This window comes from Panthera leo, chromosome D4 (assembly GCF_018350215.1).
Source record: "Panthera leo isolate Ple1 chromosome D4, P.leo_Ple1_pat1.1, whole genome shotgun sequence".
NCBI classification, from domain to species: domain Eukaryota; kingdom Metazoa; phylum Chordata; class Mammalia; order Carnivora; family Felidae; genus Panthera; species Panthera leo.
The window spans coordinates 12691525-12717114 of NC_056691.1; the positions used below are offsets into that span (position 1 = coordinate 12691525).

A 25590-nucleotide genomic window follows, 5' to 3' on the forward strand; every position below is an offset into this window, starting at 1 on the left:
CTGACCTTCCAAGTGTAATACTAAGGCAAGTGAAAGAAAGCGGAGGGGGAATGTGACCATGTTCTGAAGTATGGGGGGGGTGGTGGTGGTTAGACCCATGCGCCTCCCAGTAGCTCCCACCTCCACTCCCTGTGCCCCACAGCCTCTGTTTCTCCACCTGTAAAATGGAGATAAAATGCTTCCCTCACAGGAATAAGGTGGAAACTGATGCGGTCACAGGTATCAAGGTGACTGACACAGTGCTGGGCACTTTAAAAATGTTAATTTCCTCTCTTCAATTTCCTCTCTTTCCTTGCTCAAATGCTTCCTGTGTGTTAAAAAAACCAAAGGAGTCTCAATACCTTTACCCTGTTGAGATGCAGGAGCCCACTGTCCCCTCCCTCAGCTTTCTTTCTGTGCATTCCCTTTGCTGATTTCCTCTACAATAAGGTTAATAATAGTACCTACTGTTGAGGATTAAACAAGTTAATTCAGATAAAGTGCTCAGAACAGTACCTGGCACATGAAGGACTATTTTGCTTTTTATTTTACTCTTCAGCAGAGCCTTTGGTACTGAATGTGTGGCATCACTTGACAGAACTGCAGTGGTAAAGTTGCAGCTAAAAATCTTAAATTCTTTAAGTGATGGCTAATGTAAAAACACATCGATAACGGTATCAGTCAGGGTCCTGGCAGGAAAGTGGAATCAGAAGGTCCATTCAACCTGAGTAATTTGAAGAAGCCTCTTTAGGGGCTACAAGGGTGTGGGTAAAGGAAACCGGCAAAAGCTTATGTGGTAATCCAGGACTACTAAGAGCAATGATTTATCAGTCATTAGGGCAAGAGAGGAGGGGCCACCAGAGCCTGGAGCCAGTGGCCGTGTGGTGAGGGCTCTTGACAAGACCTATGCCCTCGGGAGAGGGACACAGCCAACCCACGGTGACCTGGCAGGGCTGGAGCTGGAGGAATGAACACCACCAACCTTGTTCTCCTCCCACTTTCCGTCGGTCCAACCCAACTGGAAGCCAGAAGGCAGGGGAAGCCATTGATACAGTCCATACAAGTCCACCTCTGGAGGACAAAGCAGAGTGAGAAAAGGTAGGGGCGGGGTCTGCAAGGACAATGAGAGATGGCCAAGACAATCATACTTCATATTTTTAGTTGATGATTATGGGAGTCAATAGAGGCACTGGTTTGTGAACTTCTTATTCCTTCTAAAGGAGTCTGTTGACTGGGAAGTTTATCTGCACAAACATGTCAGTGCTACTAAATGTAGGGGGTGGGTGAAGTCTCTTTACTTTCCTTCTCCTTTCAGTAGCTGCAGAAGGACCCCGAGCCTAGGATATGCCTTCCTTGTCTATTCTATTTTTTATTAATAAGAAAAGCAGAGGGTGTTAGCATCTAGGAAACATGTCCTTTAGCCCCGGGTATCTTGTCTACCCTCTGGAGCTAGGAGAGTAGTCCTAAATAGGGCTTTGGAGCCGAGGTGACTGACCCACCAAGCACTAACCATTGTGCTGGGAGCTGTCCACATTTACAACAGCCCTGTGTGGTGGGAGTGATCCCCTCGTTTCACAGATGAAGAAACAGAGGCTAAGAAAAGTCATGCTGTAAGCCACGTGGCTAGCAAGTGGACAGGCCATAATCCAAAGACGCAATGACGAATCACAACTTCCAGTATTGTCCAGGGATCCTGGTGCAGAACTTCCCATGGTCAAAGGGAAGGAGAAACCTTCCCTAAGAGCAAACCCTGCAGTGAGCATGGAGATACAAACCTCGCTGTGACTGTGCCTCCACAAAGTGTGTCTTTCTTTCTTTCTCTTCTGCCAGAATGTGACTTCGAAGAAAACCACCTGTGTGGCTTTGTGAACCGCTGGAACCCCAATGTGAACTGGTTTGTCGGAGGAGGAAACATTCGGAACTCCCCTTCCATTCTCCCGCAGGATCACACCTTCAAGAATGAACTAGGTGAGCTGGGGACAGATGGGGTCCTTTTCCTGGAATAAGTGTTTCTGCCTCTTTCCCCCTCCTGTCTACCTTGACCCAACTGTGGCCTCATCAACAGAGAAGGAAGGGGAAGGGAGGGTGAGTATGCACCTGGAAGCCTCTTGAAAGAGACGAAAGAAGGGGCCATGAGATCGAGACAGCAGACAGAAGCTCTCTAGCCAAGGAGAAGGCCACCCAGTTCAAGGCTTTCCTGCACCTGTGACCTGGCCTTGCTATTTTCACATTTCCATACTATGTTTTACTTTCTTATGTTTGTTGTTCGATATTTCTTATTTCTAAAGACCAGGCTGGAATGATCCTAGGTCACTTTTCACTAAAGATAGATGGAGTGGTGGGAACAAGTCCTTAAGAATTTCCCAAGTGGCCCTGAGGTGAACCTAAATGACCAAGGAGGAATCCTGAAAGCGGGGTGCACCAGGGCCACCTAGTGGCCACGTGGACTGTGGCCTCTGCAGGAAGATGGAGAGCAGAGGCTATTGGTGACAGGTTGACTTTGAGGAGAAAGCTTCCACAGAAAGGGAGACACGGGCCGAGGGCTTATTCCTAAGGATTACGACAGCCCTCACCTGGACCCTGGTAGGCTTCATGAAAGCCGCGGTCTCCCCACAGTTGCAAGCCATTGCAGCCCTCAACCCCAAGGTCTTGCCGACGAGCGAGATTCTGGTAACTGACTCTCCATCGACAGCAAGAATAGGAATTTTGGTTCTGTGGCAAACAGCACTTTTGTCTACTTTGATCTGTTGCCGTGTGGATACTGAGGTCATCTGCTCAGTCCCGATAAATTGCTGACGATGACACTGTGTCCCCATACCTGAAGGCATGCCAACCTGTAAAGAACATGTTCTTCCCTTTGCTGCTCATCTGTGGTAATTTCTTTTTATATGTATATTTGTAACTTTGTCTCTGTTTTTCAAGCGGCCATGCTGCAGCTTATCTTGCCTCTAGACGGTCTCCATCCTGACCTTATTGCTCCCTTTGCTCCGGTTCTGTCTCCTTTTTTTTCAAACTCACACTCAGTTTCCTAAAGGAGCCAGGCGGATGTTATAAGTGGGCGACATGTGGGCCGGGGGAGGACTGTGGCAAACTAGAGAGTGCATACCCTGTACAAAGGGTCCTCAGCTCCGATTAATTGCTGCCAATGTGAGAATGCAGGTCTGGGGGGCACAGATCTTTTGATTTCTTAAGATAATCAGGAAGGCAAGGGTTTTATATGAAATTTCCCCTATTTTTTAAAGTTGGTAAATATTTTCTTTAAAAATACTGCATGAGCCATTAAAACACGTCCTCCGGCCAGGCCCAGTTAGCCAACTTCTATCTCACAACCTTCATTTTATATATTCCTTTTCTTTTTCAACATGTCCAGTACAAAATGTTTAGAAGTAACTGCATATTAAAAGGTTGGAGCCTCCTGGGCTCACCTGTTTAAGACAAATCCAACTTTGGATCTAGCATTTTCATTCATTTGACCCTGTACGGGGGCTGACTGGAAAAATGGCAATAAAATGGCACTTCTCCTAAGGTCCTTGCCCAGTTTCAAAGAACATACATCCGAGAGAGGGAAAAGGATTTCTATCACACCTGGATGTAAGACAAGGTAGCCTGTGTCCAGTGCTCTAAGCATGGTCCCCCACTTTGGTCAAAAAAAAAGAAAAGTGCTGGGTATTCAGAAACAGGAGGGATCACTCGTTCCCTGGATGTCCTAGAAGACATGATAAAGTCAACTGCTTTTGAGGGATGGGTATGATCTTGACAGGCAGAGACAAGGCCTCACATGCCAGGAAAGAGATTTTAACTTTATCCTGTTGACAATGGGAGGCCATCGGAGAGGCCTCTGAGCTGGGAGAGAAGCGATCACAGCAAAAGGTATTAGGTTGGTTAACCAGACACTGATTACTCAGTAGAGGGAAGGCCAAATGGTAGAACAAGAGAACAAAAAACACCCAGAAATGATTTCTTTAGATACATCTAAGGTCACTTACATAAATAATTGAGATTACAAAAGACAAAACATTTTCACTTCCTTCTTTTAAAAGGAAGGGTTAGCACTTTTGGAAATGACGAAAGATTGGGATATATATATATATATATCCATATTATGGCCCTCCAGAAATATAGCCCGTTTCCACTTGTAGGAACGACACTGTAATTGAGTATCATGTGTTGAGTGGGTGATAACCTAGCATGTGACAGATTAATCCATGAATCTGCATGAGTATTTTATTTTTTTTAAGTTTATTTATTTATTTTGAGAAAGACAGAGAGGGCATGAGTGGGGGAGGTGCAGAGAGAGGAGGAGGCAGAGAATCCCGAGCAGGCTCTGTGCTGTCAGTGCAGAGCCTGACATGTGGCTCGAACTCAGGAAACTGTGAGATCATGACCTGAGCTGAAACCAAGAATCAAACGTTTAACCAGCTGAGGCCCCCAGGATCTGCTCTGCCTGAGTATTTTCAATAACCTGGGTGGCTCAGTCGGTTAAGCGTCCAACTTCAGCTCTGGTCATGATCTCATGATTCATGAGTTCAAGCCCCATGTCAGGCTCTATGCTGACAGCTGAGAACCTGGAGCCTGCTTCAAATTCTGTGTCTCCCTCTTTCTCTGTCCCTCCCCTGTTCACCCTTTCTCTCCCTCCCTCTCTCTCTCTCTCTCTCTCTCTCTCAAAAATAAATAAATATTTTTTAAACATTTAAATAAATAAACAAATAAATAACAACTGGGTTCATTCGAAGAACAAAACGTTAAGACAACCAACGTAAAATTCCACCATATCTCAAGAATACAGTACAGGGAGTGGAGAGAATCTTGAAAGACTAATACATTAAAGTTGCTATAATCCCTGGTGTCATTATCATAGATGTCCAAACTTAAATATGGGGAAATATTGGAGAATCTTTCCCAAATCACTTAAAAATTAGTTCCAGAGGCAGATATTGAGTAATCAATATCACGATCTAATGATTACTTGTTCAGTACATCATCTGTCTTTTTTCTAAAAAGATTTTCTTTTTTTAAATAATCTCTACACCCAGTGTGGGACTCACAAGACCAGGATAAGAGTCACGTGCTTCACCAACTGAGCCAGCCAGGTGCCCCACATTATTTTTCATCCTCAGCGATGGTGGGGACCAGTTGGCTCAGAACACATATATCTTGGGACAGGCAACAGATCTGTGCCCTACTGTTGGGTCATGCATTTGACTGTGTCACTTGAGTGTCATCCATCCTCTGAGGAGTACATCACCCTTAGAACTTCCTTACTCTCATCTGTGACCCTGAAACATGCTGACCATATCTGTGTCAACAAGGGCCAGAGAAAGAGGACCAGGCAAGGAGCAGAACACTTGTTCTCCAAACCTAGTTATCCGCTTTGGGTGATCCCTCAACTTCTCGGGCTTGGAGTTCTAGTGTTTTATTCCTAAATACTATCCATCAAAATCTCCAAATTCACCACTCATTGTAACTGGAGGAAAATAAACAGGGGAAACCCTGAGCTAAAGAAAGCTCAACAGATTTCTCTTTCAGGACTTCTCAGTGCCTTTCTTTAATACAGCTCTTTGTTAATGTATATTATGGCATTTCTAAAATTATTCAAATGTAAATTTGCACAGTGATGCATGACTGCAGAGATGTGAAATAAATGATACGGGACCACAGAAAAGTGAAAAATCACCTTGGTTTTGGGATTCAGGGAAAGCTTTCCAGAAGAAGAAATCTCAGAACTGTTATTTGGCTAGATCGATAAGAAGCATATGCAAAGGTGTAGAGGCATAAGAGTGGGTCCTTATTCAGTAGTTGGAGAGTGTTTGAGAGTGCTGGGACGTAAGATGATAGCAGAGTAGCTCCTAGACCTACGTTATGTTCCTGCTTGTGATGAACTGGAAGCCTGGGTGCCTAATTCTGCTTTCTCCTCCTGGATCTCTGCTATTTCATTTCCATTTCCCTTGAGCTTTGACACTGATTGTTTTACTTTATTTTATTTTATTTTATTTTATTTTATTTTATTTTATTTGAGAGAGAGTGCAAGTCGGGGAGAGGGGCAGAGGGAGAGAGAGAATCCTGAGCAGGCTCTATGCTCAGTACAGAGCCCAACACAGGTCTCGATCCCACAACCCTGGAATCAAGACCTGAGCTGAAATCAAGAGTCAGACGCTCAACTGACTGAACCACCCAGGCACTCCCTACACTTATGTTTTTGACCAATAGTTGCCAGACAGCCGTCTCATCCTCACTCAATGCACATACACACATGCATGCACACGCGTGTGCACACACACACTCACACTCCCCACACCTGGACTCCTATATAAGGCTTCCTCCTACCTGGAATGGGGCTAAAACAGACGAGTTCTAAAGATTCTCAGATATTTTACTTGAAATATATAGACAGCTCTCTGCCCATAGGACTCAAAGTTTCGACCTGAATTGCTCTTGGGGTGGGAACAAAACCCCTCCGGTGCTCTAAATAAGAGAACAGTTGTCTTGCTTATTACGTTTGCCTTCTACTGGGTATATTGATTTTTCCTGAGCTCTATCAATTTGGGCAGCAAAGTAAAGATTAAATGGTTCAGATGTCTACCCAGAGCAGCAGATTTTGCTCAACAAACAAACAAACAAACAAACAACTCATCTCATGTGCCTTCATCTACTAGAAGCAGCTTATGCCTTTGCTTCTTGGGTGAAAACCACAGAACTGAACAGCAGGGGTGAAGGAAGCTGTGCACCTGCTCGGAAACTTCAAAAGGCTGAGGACATCTTCCCAGGAGGGCTCCAGCCTTTGTGTTGTAGAAAAGGGAAGCGTGAGGGGTGCCTGGGTGACTCAGTGGGTTAAGTGTCTGACTTCGGCTCAGGTCACGATCTCACGGTTGGTGGGTTCGAGTCCCGAGTCGGGCTCTGTGCTGACAGCTCAGAGCCTGGAGCCTGTTTCAGGTTCTGTGTCTCCCTCTCTCTCTGCCCCTCCCCTGCTCATGCTCACACTCCCTCTCTGTCTGTCTCTCAAAAATAAATAAATGTTAAAAAAAATTGAAAGAAAAGGGAAGAGTGGAAGAGTGAATATAATATCTGACAAATATGATGCGTCTATGAATTTTCCTTCACTGGGCCATGGGTTTTAAGAGTTTTAAGATTTTTCAAATGAGCACTCTGTCTCATGGTGGTCAATGGCTAAAACAACGCAATAAGAACTCTAGTGAGACATCGTGGGAATATTGGAGAGGATGGGATATTATCCTGCTTTTTCTTACACCATTCTGATTCATCATGTATGGATTCTTTCCTTTGTTAATATTTTGTGAAACAAAACAAAATCTTTCAGGAGGTAACTTACTGACAACTCAGATCATTACTGTTTCCTATCTGCCTTGGCAAAAAAGAAGATAATTGCTTGGAAAATCATGAGGGAAATCTGTTTATTTGCTGAGTTTTTTTTTTTGGGTTTTTTTTTTTTTTTTTTTTTTTACATCCAAATTAGTTAGCATATAGTGCAACAATGATTTCAGGAGTAGATTCCTTATTGCCCCGTACCCATTTAGCCCATCCACCCTCCCATACCCCCTCCAGTAACCCTCTGTTTGTTCTCCATATTTAAGAGTCTCTTATGCTTTGTCCCCGTCCCTGTTTTTATATTATTTCTGTTTCCCTTCCCTTATGTTCATCTGTTTTGTCTCTTAAAGTCCTCATATGAGTGAAGTCATATGATTTTTGTCTTTCTCTAATTTCACTTAGCATAATACCCTCCAGTTCCATCCACATGGTTGCAAATGGCAAGATTTCATTCTTTTTGATTGCCGAGTAATCGTCACTGCATATATATACCATCTCTTCTTTATCCATTCATCCATTGATGGACATTTGGGCTCTTTCCATACTTTGGCTATTGTTGATAGTGCTGCTATAAACATGGGGGTGCATGTGTCCCTTCAAAACAGCACACCTGTATCCCTTGGATAAATGCCTAGTAGTGCAATTGCTGGATTGTAGGGTAGTTCTATTTTTAGTTTTTTTTGAGGAAACTCCATACTGTTTTCCATTTGCTGAGATTTTTTTTAAAAAAATTTAACGTTTATTTTTTGAGAGGGGGCGAGGGGCAGAGAGTGAGGGAGACACAGAATCTGAAGCAGGCTCTAGGCTCTGAGCTGTCAGCACAGAGCCTGATGTGGGGCTCAAACCCACAAACCATGAGATCGTGACCTGAGTCGAAGTCAATCACTGACTGAGCCTCCCAGGCGACCTTTGCTAAGATTTTAAAAATCATACGTAGTGCTACTCTAGGAGCTGAGCAAGGTTTCAAAACCTAAATTAAGGTCAGAATGACCTTCAAGACCTTGAGATGGATGGATCATCTTTTTATAATTCATGGCCCCCTTTTTTCCTTTCAGTTCAGACTGAGCTGAAGCATCATCTTAATGGTGTGACCCATTTACTCTCTGCATTGATCCATTGGTTCCCTGCCTAATCTCTCAGTAGGGAAGCAGCTTTGTTAATTTTCTCACCCCTGCCTTTGTGTGAGCTCTGCTCATTCGCCTTTCCCTGCCCTTGGATGACTTCCCTTAGCTTCCTGGTCTCTTTCAAGTATTCACTAACAGCCTCCTCTTCAAGAGTTAAGTTCGGTCCAGTCAAAACTCCAGCATCTCACCCGACTCAAATCTCCCCCCAGACCAAAGCGCGGTAGCACCATAGAGAGAAGGGTTTGTGCTTCATTTCCTCATACTTCCGTTGCTCTTCCCTCCTCTTCTCCCTCTCACTGTGCTGCCTTGGCCCCTCCGGGTTTAGAGGAGGTGTGACAGGGCAACAGAAAAGGAAAGGCAGGGGACAGAGGATTTTCAGTGACCGATGCTGCCCATTCCTCTCACTGCCAGTGGGGAATCCCACTTCACTATTCCCAGACAGAGGTGACACACTCGCTGGCTGCCATCTAGGAATCCCCTTTGGCACCTGTAGGCCATGGTACACACCCCCCTCCCCCAGCCCCCGTCTGTTGGAGTTACCACCCTGCGTACAATCCTTTTGAGACCAGTTCCTTTCAAGACATTCTAACCCAGCGCCTTCTGAGTCACCCAGTTAGGCTAAGGCAAGATTCATATCTTTGCCCCACCAAACTCCGGAAGTTAGAGCGCGCTGGCAACCAAGTCCTTTCTCTCCACTCTGTCCGCAGACATCTCGCCCTTAGGTGTATCTGTCAAGAGTCAGGTGCCAGCCTCTGTACCCCACAAACCCCAGTTATCACTGATCGAGTTCTCCCAAGAACTCTGAGCACCTTCTTGCTGAGGTGCGGGGCAATACAAGAACCAGGAGCAAGCACGGGTCAGGGGTGAGGCTGGACGGTAGTTCCCCTCTTTTGCTCTCTCTCCGAGATCTCCATCTCTTGGACCAAGACAAGAAAGGGGAAGCAATCCCTTGCCCTTCCCTTCAGAAGTCAAAATAAAACACATGACAGGCTAGCTCCGGGACACCTGTCTTCAAAGAGACTCTGTCTGTGACCCCTCCCATCCTCCTCTGGCCTCGTATATTCAGGCTGGAGGGGAGGGACGGAATAAATCTGGTGGTGCCTCCTTAGATGCCAGGGATACCAAAAAGGAGCCTATTCTGACACCATAGAATCAAGGTACTTGTCACCCATTGTTCTTGGCACTGAAGTCTGAGCAGAGACTGGGCGACATCCCACTTCATACTCATTTATTACACTTGCGTTATCTCTGGAAGCTGTATCGAAAGACTAGCGTCTGACTCTAATATAGTAAAACTTACCCAAACCTTTGCAACCAAGGACCCGTGAAGATCAATGTTGGATTCGTAGACGGGGAGAGCAGGCATGATAACTTCCTGTCTCCGGGTGCTCTCTCCTCACAGTGGAAGCAGACCAGTGGGTGTTTCCAGCTGGCTTGGGTTTCTTCAGACCACGCTCTCCCCCTTACCCAGGAGACAGCCTGTCCAGACAACATGACATGGTTACAGACGCCGCGACTGGGGCACAAATATGGCCAACAAGGCAGAATCACAGCTGAGTCAGAGGCCTTGGCATTGGAGCCAAGCCAAGGGCAATTTTTATGGCATGCTGGTTAGCCAGACTGTTTGAAAATAAAAGTTCAGGAACTGCCCTCAAGGTTGTTTTTTTTTTTCCTAATTCAAGGGAAAATGGCTACCTCTCAGGGGCCACTGGTTCCACATGGGCTGCTGAGCTAATATACAGAGGGATGCTGCATAAAAGGAAGAAAGTACACTTAAAGCAAGGATATGTGTGCCTTCACTAAGAGCGTGATCTCAGAGGGGGACTTTGGCTGGCATCACCAAGATTGTGATCTTTTGACAGAATTAGAAATTGTTTTTTTTCCCTAGAAGCTGCAGCCTCTTTGTGTATAAACCAGAATTAGGGAAGGATAGACTGGCTTGCAGTCTGAGTGTGGCAAAGCAACAATGACTTTAGGGGGTAGCAGTGACCTTCTCAAGTTTCAATTGTATGGAGAACTCATGGCCCCTTTGTGGACTCTTTCATACCCAGTAAAAGTTTGAATACTTAAAAATCTGCCTGGCCTGCAGGATCCCCAGTGATTTGGTTAGTTACAGGGTCTGTACACCTAGGGTCTATCAGTACCTAGTTACAACCTTCTCACCCTTAAAGGATCTGATAAAATTGCCTCTCCTAGGTATTCTCTGGAGGCCCTAGGAACCCCGGGCCAGATAGAAGGGCTGGCCTGATTAAACTGGGCAGGAAAATTCTCATAATACCAGCCACCAGAGACATAATTTTCCAAGAATACCTTCTTCATTCCATTCCTCAGAAGGGTACACAAAATGGTGCCTGCATTCACCCAAACATTTGCTCTTCCTCAGGGTAGGAAGGATGATACACCCTGAGCCTGGCCTCCTGGGGCAAACACCTGGTGACTTCTGGACTATCCCCACCCTTCGACTGAGATGATAAACTTATGATGAGCCAGGTACCTTTTGTTTCCCAGTGAGAAACAGTCTTTCTCAGATTGTCAGTAAATAGTACCCAACTTTGGCAACAACTGAATGACGGAGGGGAGGGCGGGGAGGGCAGCAGAATGTGGTCTAGTCTAGCGGCTCCGTAGGAGACTCCGTGTCAGCAGTCCTGGTCTTAGTACCAGCAGCCTCTCTGACTCACTGTGGGCACATCACATTGTGTTTACCGGATGGTATTTGGATCCGAAATGTGACTGTGGCTCACTCAGCTGAGTGTCTTGTACATGAGTTGTTAATGAAGCACTTTAACAGCAAACCCAGGGCTTAAAATATTGTGCACACAGCAGGTGAGTAACTAGCCTTTAAAGAAGATTATCAGGGGCGCCCTCGGTGGCTCAGTCGACTGAGTGTCAGACTTCAGCTCAGGTCATGAACTCACAGTCTGTGAGCCCCGTGTGCGTGTGTGCTCTCTCTCTCTCTCTCTCTCTCTCTCTCAAAGATAATAACTAAACATTAAAAAGAAGAAGAAGAAAGCTATCAGAGACCTGTCAACTGTGAGGAAAATAGATTCACAGTGGGACTGGGTGGGAGACATTCCTCTAAATCGGTTACCGTGAGCTCCACAAGTAGAAAGAACGCTTGGAAGTGGATTGTGAGGTCTCCTGGATTCACCGAGAGTCTCCTGGAGGCCTTGGAGACGCTCCTCACCCTCGAGGGGAATGATTTCCCTCTTCAGGGCTGTGTGGGTTTGGGTCCTCCAAGAAGAAGACGCTAAGTGTGGATTAGCTGGGGAGGAGTTGTGATGGCTGTGAAGGATAAGGGGGAGCGAGCTGGAGTAGCTGGGGCCCCGGTCACCGTACCCGTTAGGCACAGTAGTCACTGTGCCTAGGAGCAGGGACATTTTTAGGGATCCATGAGAATGTTTTCACTCTATTTATTCTAAAATCAGAAGAGAAAAAAATGAATGTGATAGCAACAAATATAATAATAAATCTGCCTAAATTATGTTCATCTTTATACCAATGCAGTCATAAAATATAATGTGTAATATCTTTTAAGTTTATTTTTTTATTTGGGGGGGAGGCAGAGAGAGAAAGAGAGGCCCCTACAATGAAGTCCCAGGGAAACAAAGTGTTAGGTCTCTCCTCCCGCCAGGCCCGCACCCCTATACCGGCATATATCATGGAAGGGGATTCTGTTTCATTAGAAGACCTGTTTCAAAGGGCATGAAATATTTCCTCTCTGCCTTTGACACAAGAGTCATCAGTGAGCAAAGGTGTGTTACAGAGACTAGCTGGTCACACGTGCTCTCTGTGAGGAAAGTATTCTAGCTGAGGCTGGCTGGCCCCCCACAGCGCTGCAGGGGGCACTGGGGCTTAGGATGGGGGGCCATGGCCTTCCTTCCGGTTCAGACATTTCTCTGATTCTGTTTAGTCTGACATTCTGATTCTTCCTTTAAAATCCCTTCCCAGGGGTGCCTAGGTGGCTCAGTCAGTTAAGCGTCCGACTCTTGATTTCGGCTCAGGTGATGATCTTGGTTCGTGGGTTCGAGCCCCGAGTCGGGCTCTGTGCTGACGACGCAGAGCCTGATTGGGATTCTCTCTCTCCCTCTCTCTGTGCCCCCCCAACTCTCACTAGCTCGTTCACTCTCTCTCTCAAAATAAACTCTAAAATTAAATTAATTAAATTAAATTAAATTAAATTAAAATACAATAAAATACAATAAAATACAATAAAATACAATAAAATACAATAAAATCACATCCCAGAGTCAGCAAAGTGGGAGCCCATCAGCTGTTTCCAGCCCACAGATATGTTTATTTGGCATGTACAAGGTTTAAAAAATTGTGGCGGTGGATGTTATGGGTTGAATTGTATTTCCTCAAAACCATATGGTGAAGTCCTAACTCCCAGCACTTCAGAGTGTGACCTTATTTGGCAGCAGGGTTGCTGCAGATATAATTAGTTAAGATGAGGTCATACTGAAGTAGGTCCCTAATCCAGCATGACTGGTGTCTTCATAAAAGTGAGGGGGAGGCAGACAGGGAGAGAGACCTGGACAAAGGGAGAACACCACATGACTATGAAGGCAGAGATCTATCAGCCAAGGAAGGCCAAAGATTGCCAGTCAACCACCCAACGCTGGGGCAGGGGCGTGGAACAGATTCTCCACGGCCCTGGGAAGGAGCCAGTCCTGCCCACACCTTCATCTGAGACTTCTAGCCTCCAGAGCTGGGAAAAACATATATATTTCCATTGTGTAAGCCACCCGATTTGTGCCACTGTATTATAGCAACACTAGCAAACTAATACTGGGGTATCATTTTCAGATGGATAGGTTTTCTATGAACGTTTAGACTTTGAGCTTCAGTGGGAAAAGCCTGAGGCCCCAGCCTGGATGTCGGGGCATCAGCTGGTAGCAAAGGGAAGGATGCAGTCAGTCTTGGGACCAGAGAACACAGGCCCTTGCGAGGGGCCGCCACTCCTTACCCCAGGGGCTTGCTGCAGCGCGAGAATATGGGCTCAGCGCTATCACATTTTCTGATGTATTTCTAGAGGAGCTTGATTTCCGTTTCTCGTTGCTGATGAAACAGGATTTCAAATGTTGGCAACTAATTGATCACTCTGTTTTCTCCCTGACCCGCTCCACTTCAGTTTGTATACTTGATCTGGCTGGTCCCTCCGGTCATCTGAGTTTGTGATCGCCATTTGTTCACAGTTGCACGGCCTGGCAAGATGCCGAGAGAAATTCTAGTTCAACAAGGGAGATGATTCAGGGGGTTGAGCAATTTGCTGCCGGGAGAAAGCAAGCCCTGATGTATCCACCTGTCCCCTCTGCCCTGTTGAGTGAGAAGCTTTCTGAGGCTGGATCTGTGCTTTGAATAATCATTTGTTGGGGGCCTGTTGCACACCGGGTGGTGGTCTAGAAGCAAAGCAAGTATCCGGTGTATGATGGTCTATATTCTTCCTAATCCCCTTGCTGCTGAGGATGAAAGGAAGTATTGTTAATAGTCACCATGTACTAAAAGAAAGATATTAAGCTGTAATTGTTCTGAACTCATAAATACAAAAGGTCATTCTGTTGAAGCTACATTGCATTGCCCTCCTCCATCATTGCAGCTTAAATCGCTAATAATAACAACCACCCTCTACACAAAACAGACAATGGGGAAGGCATGGTACCAGAATCATTAATGACATTCCTTTCATTATAATTGTGTTAGGCAATTACAACGTGCCAGCCCATGGTAAGCACTTCACGAACATAATCGCGTTTAATGCTCATATCAGCCCCGGGAGGGGAGTATGTGGTTCTCACTGTAGAGATCAGGACACTGAAGCCCAGAGATGTTTAGTAACTTGCATGAGGTCCCAGCAGGACTCAACCTCAGGTCTCTTCAGGGCCAGATCCAGGCTCCCCGCCCCCTTCTGCTTCCCGGTTTCTCTGTTTCACAAAATGCCTCTGACGGAGGTCAGAGTCCCCCAAGGCCTCGCCAAGAGTGGTGTCCCAAGCCCCACCAGCCGAATCCCACCCCTGTCTACATGTTCTGTTAGGCACAATTTGTAATCTCGTCTGAAGTCAAAATCTTAGTTTCTCTCCAAAAAGACTCCATGACATTTTGTGTATATTGTAAAGATGTACAGAAGGGGCCCCCTGTGCCCCTGAAGGAACAGATGGTATGCCTGGCATGTTCTTAGAAATCTGGGAACTCAACAGAAAGCCTGGGAGAGGGGGGGGGCCTCCCGGGGTAATGTTCTGTTTCTTTCCACAGCTGTGTTCAGCTCCCGAACATTCCAGCACTTTGCAGCTGACGCTTCTACCTTTTATGTGTGTATTTCACTTCAACCGAAAGTGAGGCAAAGAGACAGGGTGGGTGTGGTCCCGTCCTTGGCAGAGCACGTGGAGCTCCTCGCGCTCCCCCTGCCCCCACCCCCTCCCCAGCCGCCACACCCACCCGCTCGCGGCCACACTTCTCGCGGCCAGAATCGTCTCGCGTCCTCTGAAACCCCCCTCCGCTTCCCCCCACCCCCACCCGCCAGGCCTGTCTTAACGCAGTGTGTCGTCTGTGTGGTTTTCAGGCCACTACATGTACGTGGACTCGGTTTACGTCAAGCACTTCCAGGAGGTGGCGCAACTCATCTCCCCGATGACCACGGCCCCCATGTCCGGCTGCCTGTCGTTTTATTACCAACTCCAGCAGGGGAATGACAATATCTTCTCCCTCTACACTCGGGATGGGGCTGGCCTTTACGAGGAAATCTGGAAAATGGACAAGCCAGGGAATGGTGTGTGGAATCTTGCTGAGGTGGAGTTCAGCGCGCCGTACCCCATGGAGGTAGGTCCGCCAGGTGTGTCCACGTGGGCCCTGGCCGCACTGCTCTGCGCAGGCGCACAGGCCTGGCGATCGGGCGACACCAGCGGCCACGTTCGTCCGTTCTTCTCCGTGCGTGTCCGTCTACCTTTTCCCTTCTTTGGCCCCCTCTGCTTTCCCCTTACTTTTCCCTCTTCCTCTCTCTCCTCTCTTCCCTCTTCCTCCGTCTTCCTGCTTGGTCATCTTCACTTCCTACCAAGACTGTTCTTAAGGACAGATAGAGAAAAAGCCAGTCAATCAACTCCATTTCTTGAGCCCACTTCCCCTCGGAACCTCGCTCTGTGGTCTTGGTGAGTTCCAAAGAGATGAATGTCCTCTGAGTGAAACCCACCCTTGACTTTCCATTCCTGTGAGCAGGGAGGAAGCTTCCCCTTACTTGAGTGAAGAGTCTTGAGAGAGAGAGAGAGAGAGAGAGAAGCCAACTTATTTTCTTCCTTCCTCCTTGACGGTATAAGTAATGTCATCAAAATTAGAAATAGATTTATGATCGTGGCCCCAATTTGAAACAAGCCTTGGTACTTTAGTTTTAAAACTTTTGTAGCTGCACGAGTGATAAATATCCAATGCAGAAGAATTAGAAACTTCAGGAAAGCAAAACCAAAACCCCCCAGGCTAACCCTACAAGGATGACAACACTAACATTCTGGTGTTCGTCCTTGCAGACCTTCTTTTGAAGCACATACATTATTTATATTTATGTATGTGTTCCGGTACTTGAAACACTCCAGAGGAGATAGGATTATCCCCAAATTATAGATAAGGAAGGAGAAAAGAGAGAGTCCGAACAGTTTGATATTTTTTATCTGGGTCACACAGCTGGTGAGTGCCAGGCACTTAGGAAACTTCTGGACTGAAATCTGACCTAGAGCTGAAGGCAGAGGCCCAGCCCTGTCTGAGGACCACTACCACCCCCCCACCCCCACCCCCGCCGCCCCAGGGCTTCTAGAATCAGTGGGTGCAACATTGTGGTTCCAGATTTGGAGCTGTACCTAGAGTCTTAGTTACCGCAGGTTTGTTAATATCCCCTTCCTAGCTTTGTGCTTTTTGTAGTATCTTCCCTAGTCCCCTTTAAAGTGCAGAAGAAGTAGATTATTCCCTGCATGCTTTTTAGTGGTGCCATCTGCTCACCTGATGTGGAGCTTCAGAGACTGGAGCTTGGGACTGGACTGGTTTGTGACATGTTCTAGCTACTGAAGACATGCCTGCCACGCCCCTTACCCCCTTCAGATCCTCTCCTGTCCCCCCACACAGCTCCAGAGAGAACACACTGCCTTTTGCAGGACGTGTGCTATTTCCTATCCCAAAGTCGGATGAAGCCTTGATCCACTCTTGCAGCCCAGTGGAAAATTTTCTGAGTTTGAGTTACAAAGAGGAAAAGAAATGCACATACTGTTTCAGAAATTTTTCCTTCTGTTGAAGTCAAATGAGTCACACACGCAGTGACGACTGTTTCTTTGCAAACTCCTTCCATCCAACCATAAACTCCCTGGGCGGCATTTGTGTGAGTGAGACTGCTGGATTTTCTTTTCCCGTCAGTGCTTGAAAAGTCACAATTCTGGACACTACTGCACTTTAGTTTGTACCCTTTTGGTTCACAGGTGCGTGATTTTGCTCCAGCAGGTCTGACTCATGCTGCTACTGTTTGCTCTTGGTAATTGCCAGCAAAAGAGACTCACTCTGCAGAAATCAGTGAATTTAATGTCGCCGTCTTCTCAAACGGATCTTAGAAAGGAAAACAAGCACCCGAGACCCCCTTTCTGAACGAGAGAGAACGCATCGGCACATGGGCTATGATTCGCAAATTCTGATCAGAAATATTCTCCCTCCACCAGTAAGATCGAGCTCTGTCGTTCACTTTATCAGCGAGCACCCTGAAAATGAAATGTCATGGACCTGGGCTGTGTGTGTGGACTCCACTGCCCCTTCCACTGATCCACGTCTGTCCCCTTCTTGTTCTCGGCCTCCCCTCGACCTTTGCCAGCGACAGGCTTCCAAGGCCCCTCTTAGATTGTGCAGAATCCAGGTGTCTGTAGGACCGTTGTCGTTAAGCTGAACACGACCATCGTGTCCACATTCTTTCTTTCAAAACTGGAGAAACTCACACCTGGTGGAGGGAAGGAACCTGTTTGAGCTAATCAGTGGCTAATGAGGCTCAAACCTGAATATGAGTTCAAGAGGGGGTCGGTCAACCTGGAGAAATAGACATGAATTAAGTACAGAGTTCTATATGCACCTGACTGCATACGAGGGGCCTTATACACCTTATCTCATTTAATCTCAGTAGTGCTATAAGGTAGCAGGTATTATGTCTGTTTTATAAATGACAGAAGAAAGCCCTTGAAAGAGTTAGCAACATATTCAAGGTCACCCAGCTAATAAGTGACAGAAATGGGATTTGAACTCTGGTCTGTCTGCCTCCGAGACACTCTTCTCTTTAGAACAGGTTGAGAACTAAGAAGCCTAGGGGTCAAATCTAGCCCACAACGATTTGCTTGGCCGCTAGAGTGGTGTCTGTTTGCCTGTTTGAATTCATTGCCAACATTGAAAAAATCCAAAGATTTCAAATAAAAATCTGGAGATCCAGATCCCCTTGCCAGTTTGGTAGGTCCGGACACTTCAGGCAGGACTCCCACACGTCAGCAGTGAGTAGCAGCTCCCCACCCCCCCTCAGACCCGGCTTGCATTCTCCCGGATGCGTTCTGCACCCTTTCTTCCTGCGTCTCACTAAGCTCACGTCATGTATTTCTGTTACCTGCCTGGTCCTGAAGGCATTGGAATTTCAAGCCCTGCAAACCCTGCATCTTCTCATGTTAATTCACCGGAGTGGACCACACCCTGGGGCAGTTTCCCCCGCAGTGCTCGCCACACCTGATCCCCATGGTCACAGGCAGAAGGTAGTCGACTGACCTCAGAGTGGAAGTGGGCGGCAGAAAAGGGCGGAAAATGGAAGGGTTCGACCCATTAACAACCTCATGTTCTCTCTAACCACTTGGAACGTGCCTGGACATGCTGAAATGCTAACGTCCATACATAGAATTTGGGGCCTGGGCCACCTGGGTGGCTCAGTCGGTTGAGCATCCGACTCTTGGTCTCTGCTCAGGTTCATGATCCCAGGGTCATGGGACTGAGCCCCACATTGGGCTCTGCACTGAGCATGAAGCCTGTTTCAGATTCTGCCTCTCCCTCTGCCCCTCCCGCACTCATGTGCGTGCATGCGTTCACGCTCTCTCTCTCAAATAAAATTTTAAAAAATAAAATAAAAAGAATTTGGGGCCTGATTTTGCCTTAGCTGACAGATAATCATCTCTGATTCTGCATCTTTGTCCAGAACCCTCACACAGAGTTGCATGTGTGAAAAGGGAAAGGGCCCTGGAGGGGCTTAGTTCTGTGGGAAGGGCATTGGGAGAACCGAGCCAGCCTTCTGCGAGTAGCCTGTTGTTTCTTTAACTGAAGGTCATAATACAAATCGTCAATTCAGCGGTTCTGTCAGAGACCGATATACACTCAAGGGAGGGGGACAAGTCCACCAATAAAATACAACTTAGGGTTTAGGATTCCCTCTCCCTAAAAGAAACTAGAGATCAAGACAGCAGCTGCCTCAGATTTAGGAACATGATTCCTCAGTACTTATAACTTGCCATCACCTGGCTTGATTGACACATCATTTTAAATCACAGTTAAGAGCTCTGAAGCCTACCAGAAAATATGTAAACCTGTAATAATACATCCTTTTTCTCTGCAGGTTATTTTTGAAGTTGCTTTCAATGGTCCTAAAGGAGGGTATGTTGCCCTGGATGATATTTCTTTCTCTCCTGTTCACTGCCAAAATCAGACAGGTAAGCATTCTCTTTTTCTTCCTCTTTACATATGGAATTTTCCTGATAGACACCTGTGGTCAGGACTTGAATTAATTCTAATTTCCTCACCTCTCCTGTGATCTCCTCCTTTAAAAAATTACTTAACTGAATAGTCATTTTTCTGCTACATTACTCTTTTCTCCCCCACCTCGCAGTGTGAATTTAATTTTTCTGAACCCACAGGGCAGTTGTCAGGTGTTAAGGAACTTTCATCGTCCCTACCTACTAGGTAATGAAAATCAAAGAATACAAACACATTTCCTCCCCATCTTTCTCTTTAAAGGATAGCTTAGATCCATATACAGGTGGCCAAGTAGGTGGAAAAAACTCTCAAACTCTACGGAGTAGAATTATAAAAATCCTTCCCAATTTTATGTATCCAAAACCTATAAATGTCTTCACGTTTAAAGATGTTGGTGTTGGATACAGTTAGCATTTGGGCTAAATGTTACCTACTTAATTTAACTTCTCTTTCTAAGTAAGTCTGCACATTCTTTTATGGTGGCCAGTTTTATAATTTCCATAAACTTGGTGTTTGGAAAAGAGAGGGAATTCTTACTTTCTGGGGAACGAGGTAAACAAATCGATTCAAAGTAAGGTAAAAAATGCCCTAGAGTAAGAAGGACGACACTGTATTCATGCTGGCCCAGATAAATGCAGGGGACCTTACCTTTTAGGGAATTTTTTTTTTGAGAGACCCCAGGGAGATAGCGGTTGTCCCATGTTATTAATGAGCCTTCCTTCTGAGTTTAGAAGCATGAGAAGTACATTTTTGAACATGGCCTTTGTAGTCTGACTTTCACTTAAGATAAAAGTTGGTGTCTGATTGCATATGGTCTCAGATATATTCTACCAGCAAGGCGACTGAGAAAGATAATATTTTCTACTTGAGCTGAAGTGTTATTCCAGAATTAGAGAGAAACACTCTAATGTGCTAAAACCAAATGCTATTTTTTTTTTTTTACTAATTCTAATTTTTAAAAAGTGGGGGGAAGCTAGTGAAACAGATTGAGCTAGACAGGGTTTACATGTTTACATATTTTCATTAAAATGTTTGAATACAAACTGTAATCAAAGATTTTTAAGAGTCTTTAAAATTGGACAGAACAGACACCAACATTGTTTTACTTCTCCAAATCTGACTGTTCCCTAATCTCATCAGCTAATATTTCAGTGATGTTAATAGTAGTTTCATAATCTCTTGTCATTACTTTTAGAAAGTTTCCTTTTTGTCACCAGGCATTTACATTGAACTTTTATATTTCCAAGTTATACATATGGAAAAGAGGTTTTTATTCAATACCTGCATGGAGTAGAGGTTGGGATGAAGAGGTGGGGGGGGGGGGAGGTAACAGTATCTACTGAGCCATCTTAGAAGTAATATTTGGAAACACTCTCCCTTTTAAAAAAAATACAGAATTGGGGTGCCTGGGTGGCTCAGTTGGTTAAGCATTCAACCTTGGCTCAGGTCACGGTCTCACAGTTGGTGAGTTCGAGCCCCGTGTCGGGCTCTGTGCTGACAGCTCGGAGCCTGGAGCCTGCTTGGGATTCTGGGTCTCCCTCTGTCTCTGCCCCTCCCCAGCTCACGCTCTGCCTCTCTCAAAAATAAGCATTAAAAAAAAAATTTTTTTTTAAACATACAGAATCTATGTGAACCCTTTCCCACTGACTGGTGAAAAGAAAGATTTCAGCAAAATAAGGACTATTTGTTAAAAGCACCCGTGGCCCCTCAGTCTCTAAGATTCAGCCCGCATAAAGACACCTCCTCCATAGGGAGCACAGGCGACTCACATTTTCATGTAATTAGGTTAGCCAAGGTTCTGATAGGTCTTGAGAACTTCCCAACGTAGCGACTTTCTTTAAAATGGTTTAACTACATGATCGCAGTGTTATGCTACAGAGCCAGGACTTTGGATTCGTGTCCCTACTCTGCCGCTTACAAACTGTGTGACCTTGGGCATGTTGATTCACCTCTCTGTCTGATTAACCTCCGTTTCCACATGTATAGGGCAAGGGTAGAAGAATCTGTTCCACACCATTGGGAAGATGAGAAGGTTAATGTCCGTGAAGGCCTGAGCAGAGTATGGCACACAGAAAATGCTTGGCCTTGAGGCTTCATGTTATTTATTGAATTTTCAAAATACTCCCATCCACTCCCTGGGGAACAAAGTAGTCAGATTGAAACTAGAGAACCAGCAAAGGGCACCAGCTTGGTGAATGGGTGAGCTGGAGCCTGCTTTATGCCTTTCATTCAGCAGCTGTGGGCCAGATTCTGAGTCTTACAAGCTGAGCCCTCCAGTTTCCATACTTCATCTTACATTTCACAAATAGTTTATGCCCTTCTGTTTTATAACAGGTGCCAACATTTTTTTCCTTATCTCGGTTAGCTCCAGACTTGCTTTTCCCAGCTGGATCTAGCATTTTCTTCCCCGTTCTCCCTGAGTAGGCTGAGACAGGAATTATTTCAACATATGAAACATCTCATTCCCACCATCTGGTTGGGCTTAGATTTAATCCAGTCTCCCAGACCCAGGACCCATCACAGTGTCGTAGGTGTTAAACACCAGAGTCATGTAGCTCCGCACATATTCCCCCAGGATGCTGCCAGAGGACAGTGACAACTCCCCATGCCCCCTAGTTGAGTTAGGGCACTTCCCTTCCAAGCCTTTTCCACCCACAACCTCCCCATCCACCACCATGTTTGGCCTAACATCTAGAAGGTAGGAATCAGCTCTCCTTTTAGGCTGTAAATCCTTGAATGGCCAACAGGTGATTTCATCCACTCCTAGGGATCCCGGCTCAGTGCCCAACCCCAAATTAAGAGCTCCCTCTCTTCTGCCTTACACACGCCCAATCTCCTCCCTGGGCTAGGGTCCACCCATCTGGCTCCGGGACTGGAAGGGTCCTGACACTCATGGATGTACCCTTCAAAGGATTTCTGCTTGGCCCATTCACCAACAACACACTGCTCACTTGATGTCTGATTGGAAACCTGGCTCCGGTGGTTGCCTTGGTTACAGCTGCAGTTGCCTTAGCTCAGACCTCAAGCATCTCCACAGCCTGGTCAGTGGCCCAGCCCCTACTCCCTCAAGACTCCTCAGCCTGGCGCCAGGTCTCGCTCACTCTGTCTCCAAGCCAGCTCTGAGCTGTCTCTGCCTACTTTCGGGCTGGCTCCTGCTAAAATAAAACTGCTGTACAAGTGTAGCAGCCTACAGACCACGCTGCACCCCAGATCTCTCTAGCACTGCAGGGGCTGATGATTAAAAGGCTGCTGATGAGCTTTTAGAGGTCTGGGGCTGATACTGAGTCTATCTCCATGAACTTCATGGGGCAGGGGAAAGGATGAGACATGCTACCAATGGCTTCTCCTTCCACCTGATTAGAATATCTTCAAAGCCTTTCATTTCTAAAAAGTGCAAATGTCATAAAGCAAGTAATAAACTAAATCTTACATCATGATGCCTTTTGGTACCTTGTTCAAGGGGACTTCCTTCCTTCCTTCCCTTCTTCCTTCCTTCCTTCCTTCCTTCCTTCCTTCTTTCCCTTCTTCCTTCCTTCCCTTCCTCCTTCCTTCCTTCCTTCCTTCCCTCCTTCCTTCCTTCCCTCCTTCCTTCCCTCCTTCCTTCCTTCCTTCCCTTCTTCCTTCCCTCCCTCCTTCCTTCCTTCCTTCCTTCCTTCCCTCCTTCCTTCCCTTCTTCTTTCCTTCCCTTCCTCCTTCCTTCCTCCCTCCTTCCTTCCTTCCCTTCTTCCTTCCTTCCTTCCTTCCCTTCTTCCTTCCTTCCTTCCCTTCTTCCTTCCTTCCCTCCTTCCTTCCTCTTTCTTTCTTCCTTCCTTCCTTCCTTCCTTCCTTCCTTCCTTCCTTCCTCTCTGGTCAACTGATGTTCAAGGGCTTCCAACTGCCTGTGATTCCTCCCTATACTTCAAATAGGTCATTAATGTTCAACTGTGATGGCCACTCAGCCCATATGCTCTGAAACAAGCCTTAAGCAAAGGCTTTCCATCCACCCCAGATTCTGGTGAGCTCATTTGGGGTCACAAACAGGCCCTCTGGCCCTGTCTTCAGGAATTAGATACTGTCTCATAGCAGAAGCAACATTCTGGGTGAAAAAGATTTAGGCTTTCAGTTATGCTTTTGAGATTTTCTTTTTATCAGACCTTCTCAGGACCCCAGACAAATCTATTTCTAGGACTAGGTATTTAACAAGGGAATATAATCGCATTCTCAGCAAAATCTTTTCTGCGTGACTCAGTGTCACCATGGAGTGAACTGATCCATGCTTACTTTTAAGTTTTAATACCACCTCTTGCCTCTCATGCCCACCTAATAAATGGGTTATGATTCTCTTGTGGTTGCCCAGGGGGATATTCCTTGGGATATATTCCTGATGAGTGATTTCACTGACCTGCTGTTCTCTTTGTGTGTGGCTTTTGGGAGCACTACACCATTTTCTGAACTAGATGGGCATCTGTAGATTGTGCCTTTTCATCTACTTTTTCATTACCACGTGGCAGGGGGGTAACTAACCAATATGGGGTCTCCCCTTGTCTCAAATCTGCATGGGGGGGGGGGCTGGTGTCAGAGGATCCTTGTCTGTGTGAACATCATACTCATTTTTCAAAGACTTTATTTTCATGGCTTAAAGATACTCCCAGATGCTCACAGAGCCAGGCCTAGCAATGTGTGGGCAGGCCCACCTGTCACAGAGCATTGAGAATGCCCTTTATTTCCTGATCTCCTCTCTGGCTCATCAGGATGCCTTCCTTGCACACTTGGCAGGGTGTGTCTCCTGAGATACCATTGGGATCCAATTATACAGGAATGTTTTATTCCTAATCTTCTTTTTTTGTTTGTTTGTTTGTAATGTGGTTTTGGTCACTTATTTTTTTAATTTAGAGTTTTTAGAACTTTATTTTAGTATCATTTTAAACTCAGATAAAATTTGTAAGAATTGGGGTGCCTGGGTGGCTCAGTTACATGTCCGACTTTGGCTCAGGCCATGATCTCATGGTTTGTGCGTTCGAGCCCCACGTGGGGATCTGTGCTGACAGCTCGGAGCCTGGAGCCTGCTTTGGATTCTGTGTCTCCCTCTCTCTCTGCCCCTCCCCCACTCACACTCTGTCCCTATCAAAAATAAACATTAAAATTTTTTTTTTTTAATTTTCAAGAATACTATAAAGAACTCTCATGTACTCTTCACCCAGATCTACAAATTAACATTTTGCCACATTTGCTTTATTGACCATGTAAGAGTAAGTTGTAAACATTATGCCCCTTACCCTAAATACTTCAGTGTGTAGTTTCTAAAACCCAGCACGTTTTCCAGCATGCTATCAGATAATTATAAAGTTGAGGAAATTTGGGGTCACCTGGGTGGTTCAGTCAGTTAAGCCTCTGGCTCTTGACTTCAGTTCAGGTCATGGTCTCATGGTTCATGGGTTCAAGCCCCAAATGTAAAGCCTGCTTGGGATTCTGTCTCCATCTCTCTCTGCCCCTCCCCTGCTTGTTCTCTCTCTCTCTCTCTCAAAAATCAGTAAACATTAATAACAAGTTCAGGAAATTTGGCACTGATAAGGTATTATCAACTAACCTATGATTCACATACTAATTTCACCACTTGTCCCAATGCTGTCTTTTTTTTTTCTTGATGTTTGTTTATTTTTGAGGGGAGGGAGGGAGGGAGAGACAGAGAGAGAGAGAGAGAGAGAGAGAGAGAGAGAATGAGTGGGGAGGGGCAGAAAGGGAGGGGGACAGAGGATCCAAAGCGGGCTCTGTGCTGACAGCAGCAAGCCCAATGCAAGGCTCAAACCCACGAACCACGAGACCATGACCTGAGCTGAAGTTGGACACTTAACCAACTGAGCCACCCAGGCACCTCCCATTTATATTTATATGCTATGTGTTTTCCTGGACCAAGATTGAATCTCGGCACCCTTGTAGTATTTGGTGGTCATACGTCTTTCATCCCCTTTAATCTGGGCTAAACTCTCTTGCTTTGGGAATTCAGGAATTGAGAGTATAGTGAGTGTCCATAAACAGCTCCCTGTTTCATTAGGTCACTGCTCCCAGAATTCAAATGTTTCTCTAGAGGTAATTTCCCATTTATTCAAAACAGTGCCCTCTTTCTCTGGCCCTAAAAGTTTAGACCAGTATTATGTCAGCCTGCAGAACAGGATCACAGTTGGCTATGTTGAATGTGTCCCAAACTGTGACAGTCACATCCCTTCTGGACTCGGATGATCTGAACAGTGAAATTTACAATCACTTGTTGCTGTACCAAGTTATTCACAAAAAAGCAGAAATCTTTTATGTTTCATTCCCTCCAGGCAATCTGAAATGAGGTGGTATTTATAGACCAGGGTAAATGATACCAGAATTCAGCAAAAGCCAAAATAATAGCAGTATGGGTGATGAAACTGGTGTGACTTTTTGAACCTCGTGATTTATACTGAGCAATGAT

General features: G+C 45.8%; 1 protein-coding gene across 4 annotated transcripts in view; it reads left to right on the plus strand.

Moving 5' to 3' along the window:
• MAMDC2 (MAM domain containing 2) overlaps window positions 1–25590 on the plus strand; it is a 317683-nt gene that overhangs the window by 235221 nt on the left and 56872 nt on the right. For all 4 annotated transcript variants that reach the window (XM_042912057.1, XM_042912058.1, XM_042912060.1 and 1 more), the window contains 3 exons: window positions 1810–1947; window positions 14983–15239; window positions 19018–19111. In XM_042912057.1, coding sequence (XP_042767991.1) covers window positions 1810–1947; window positions 14983–15239; window positions 19018–19111 — 489 coding nt within the window. The remainder of the gene's footprint in view (window positions 1–1809; window positions 1948–14982; window positions 15240–19017; window positions 19112–25590) is intronic.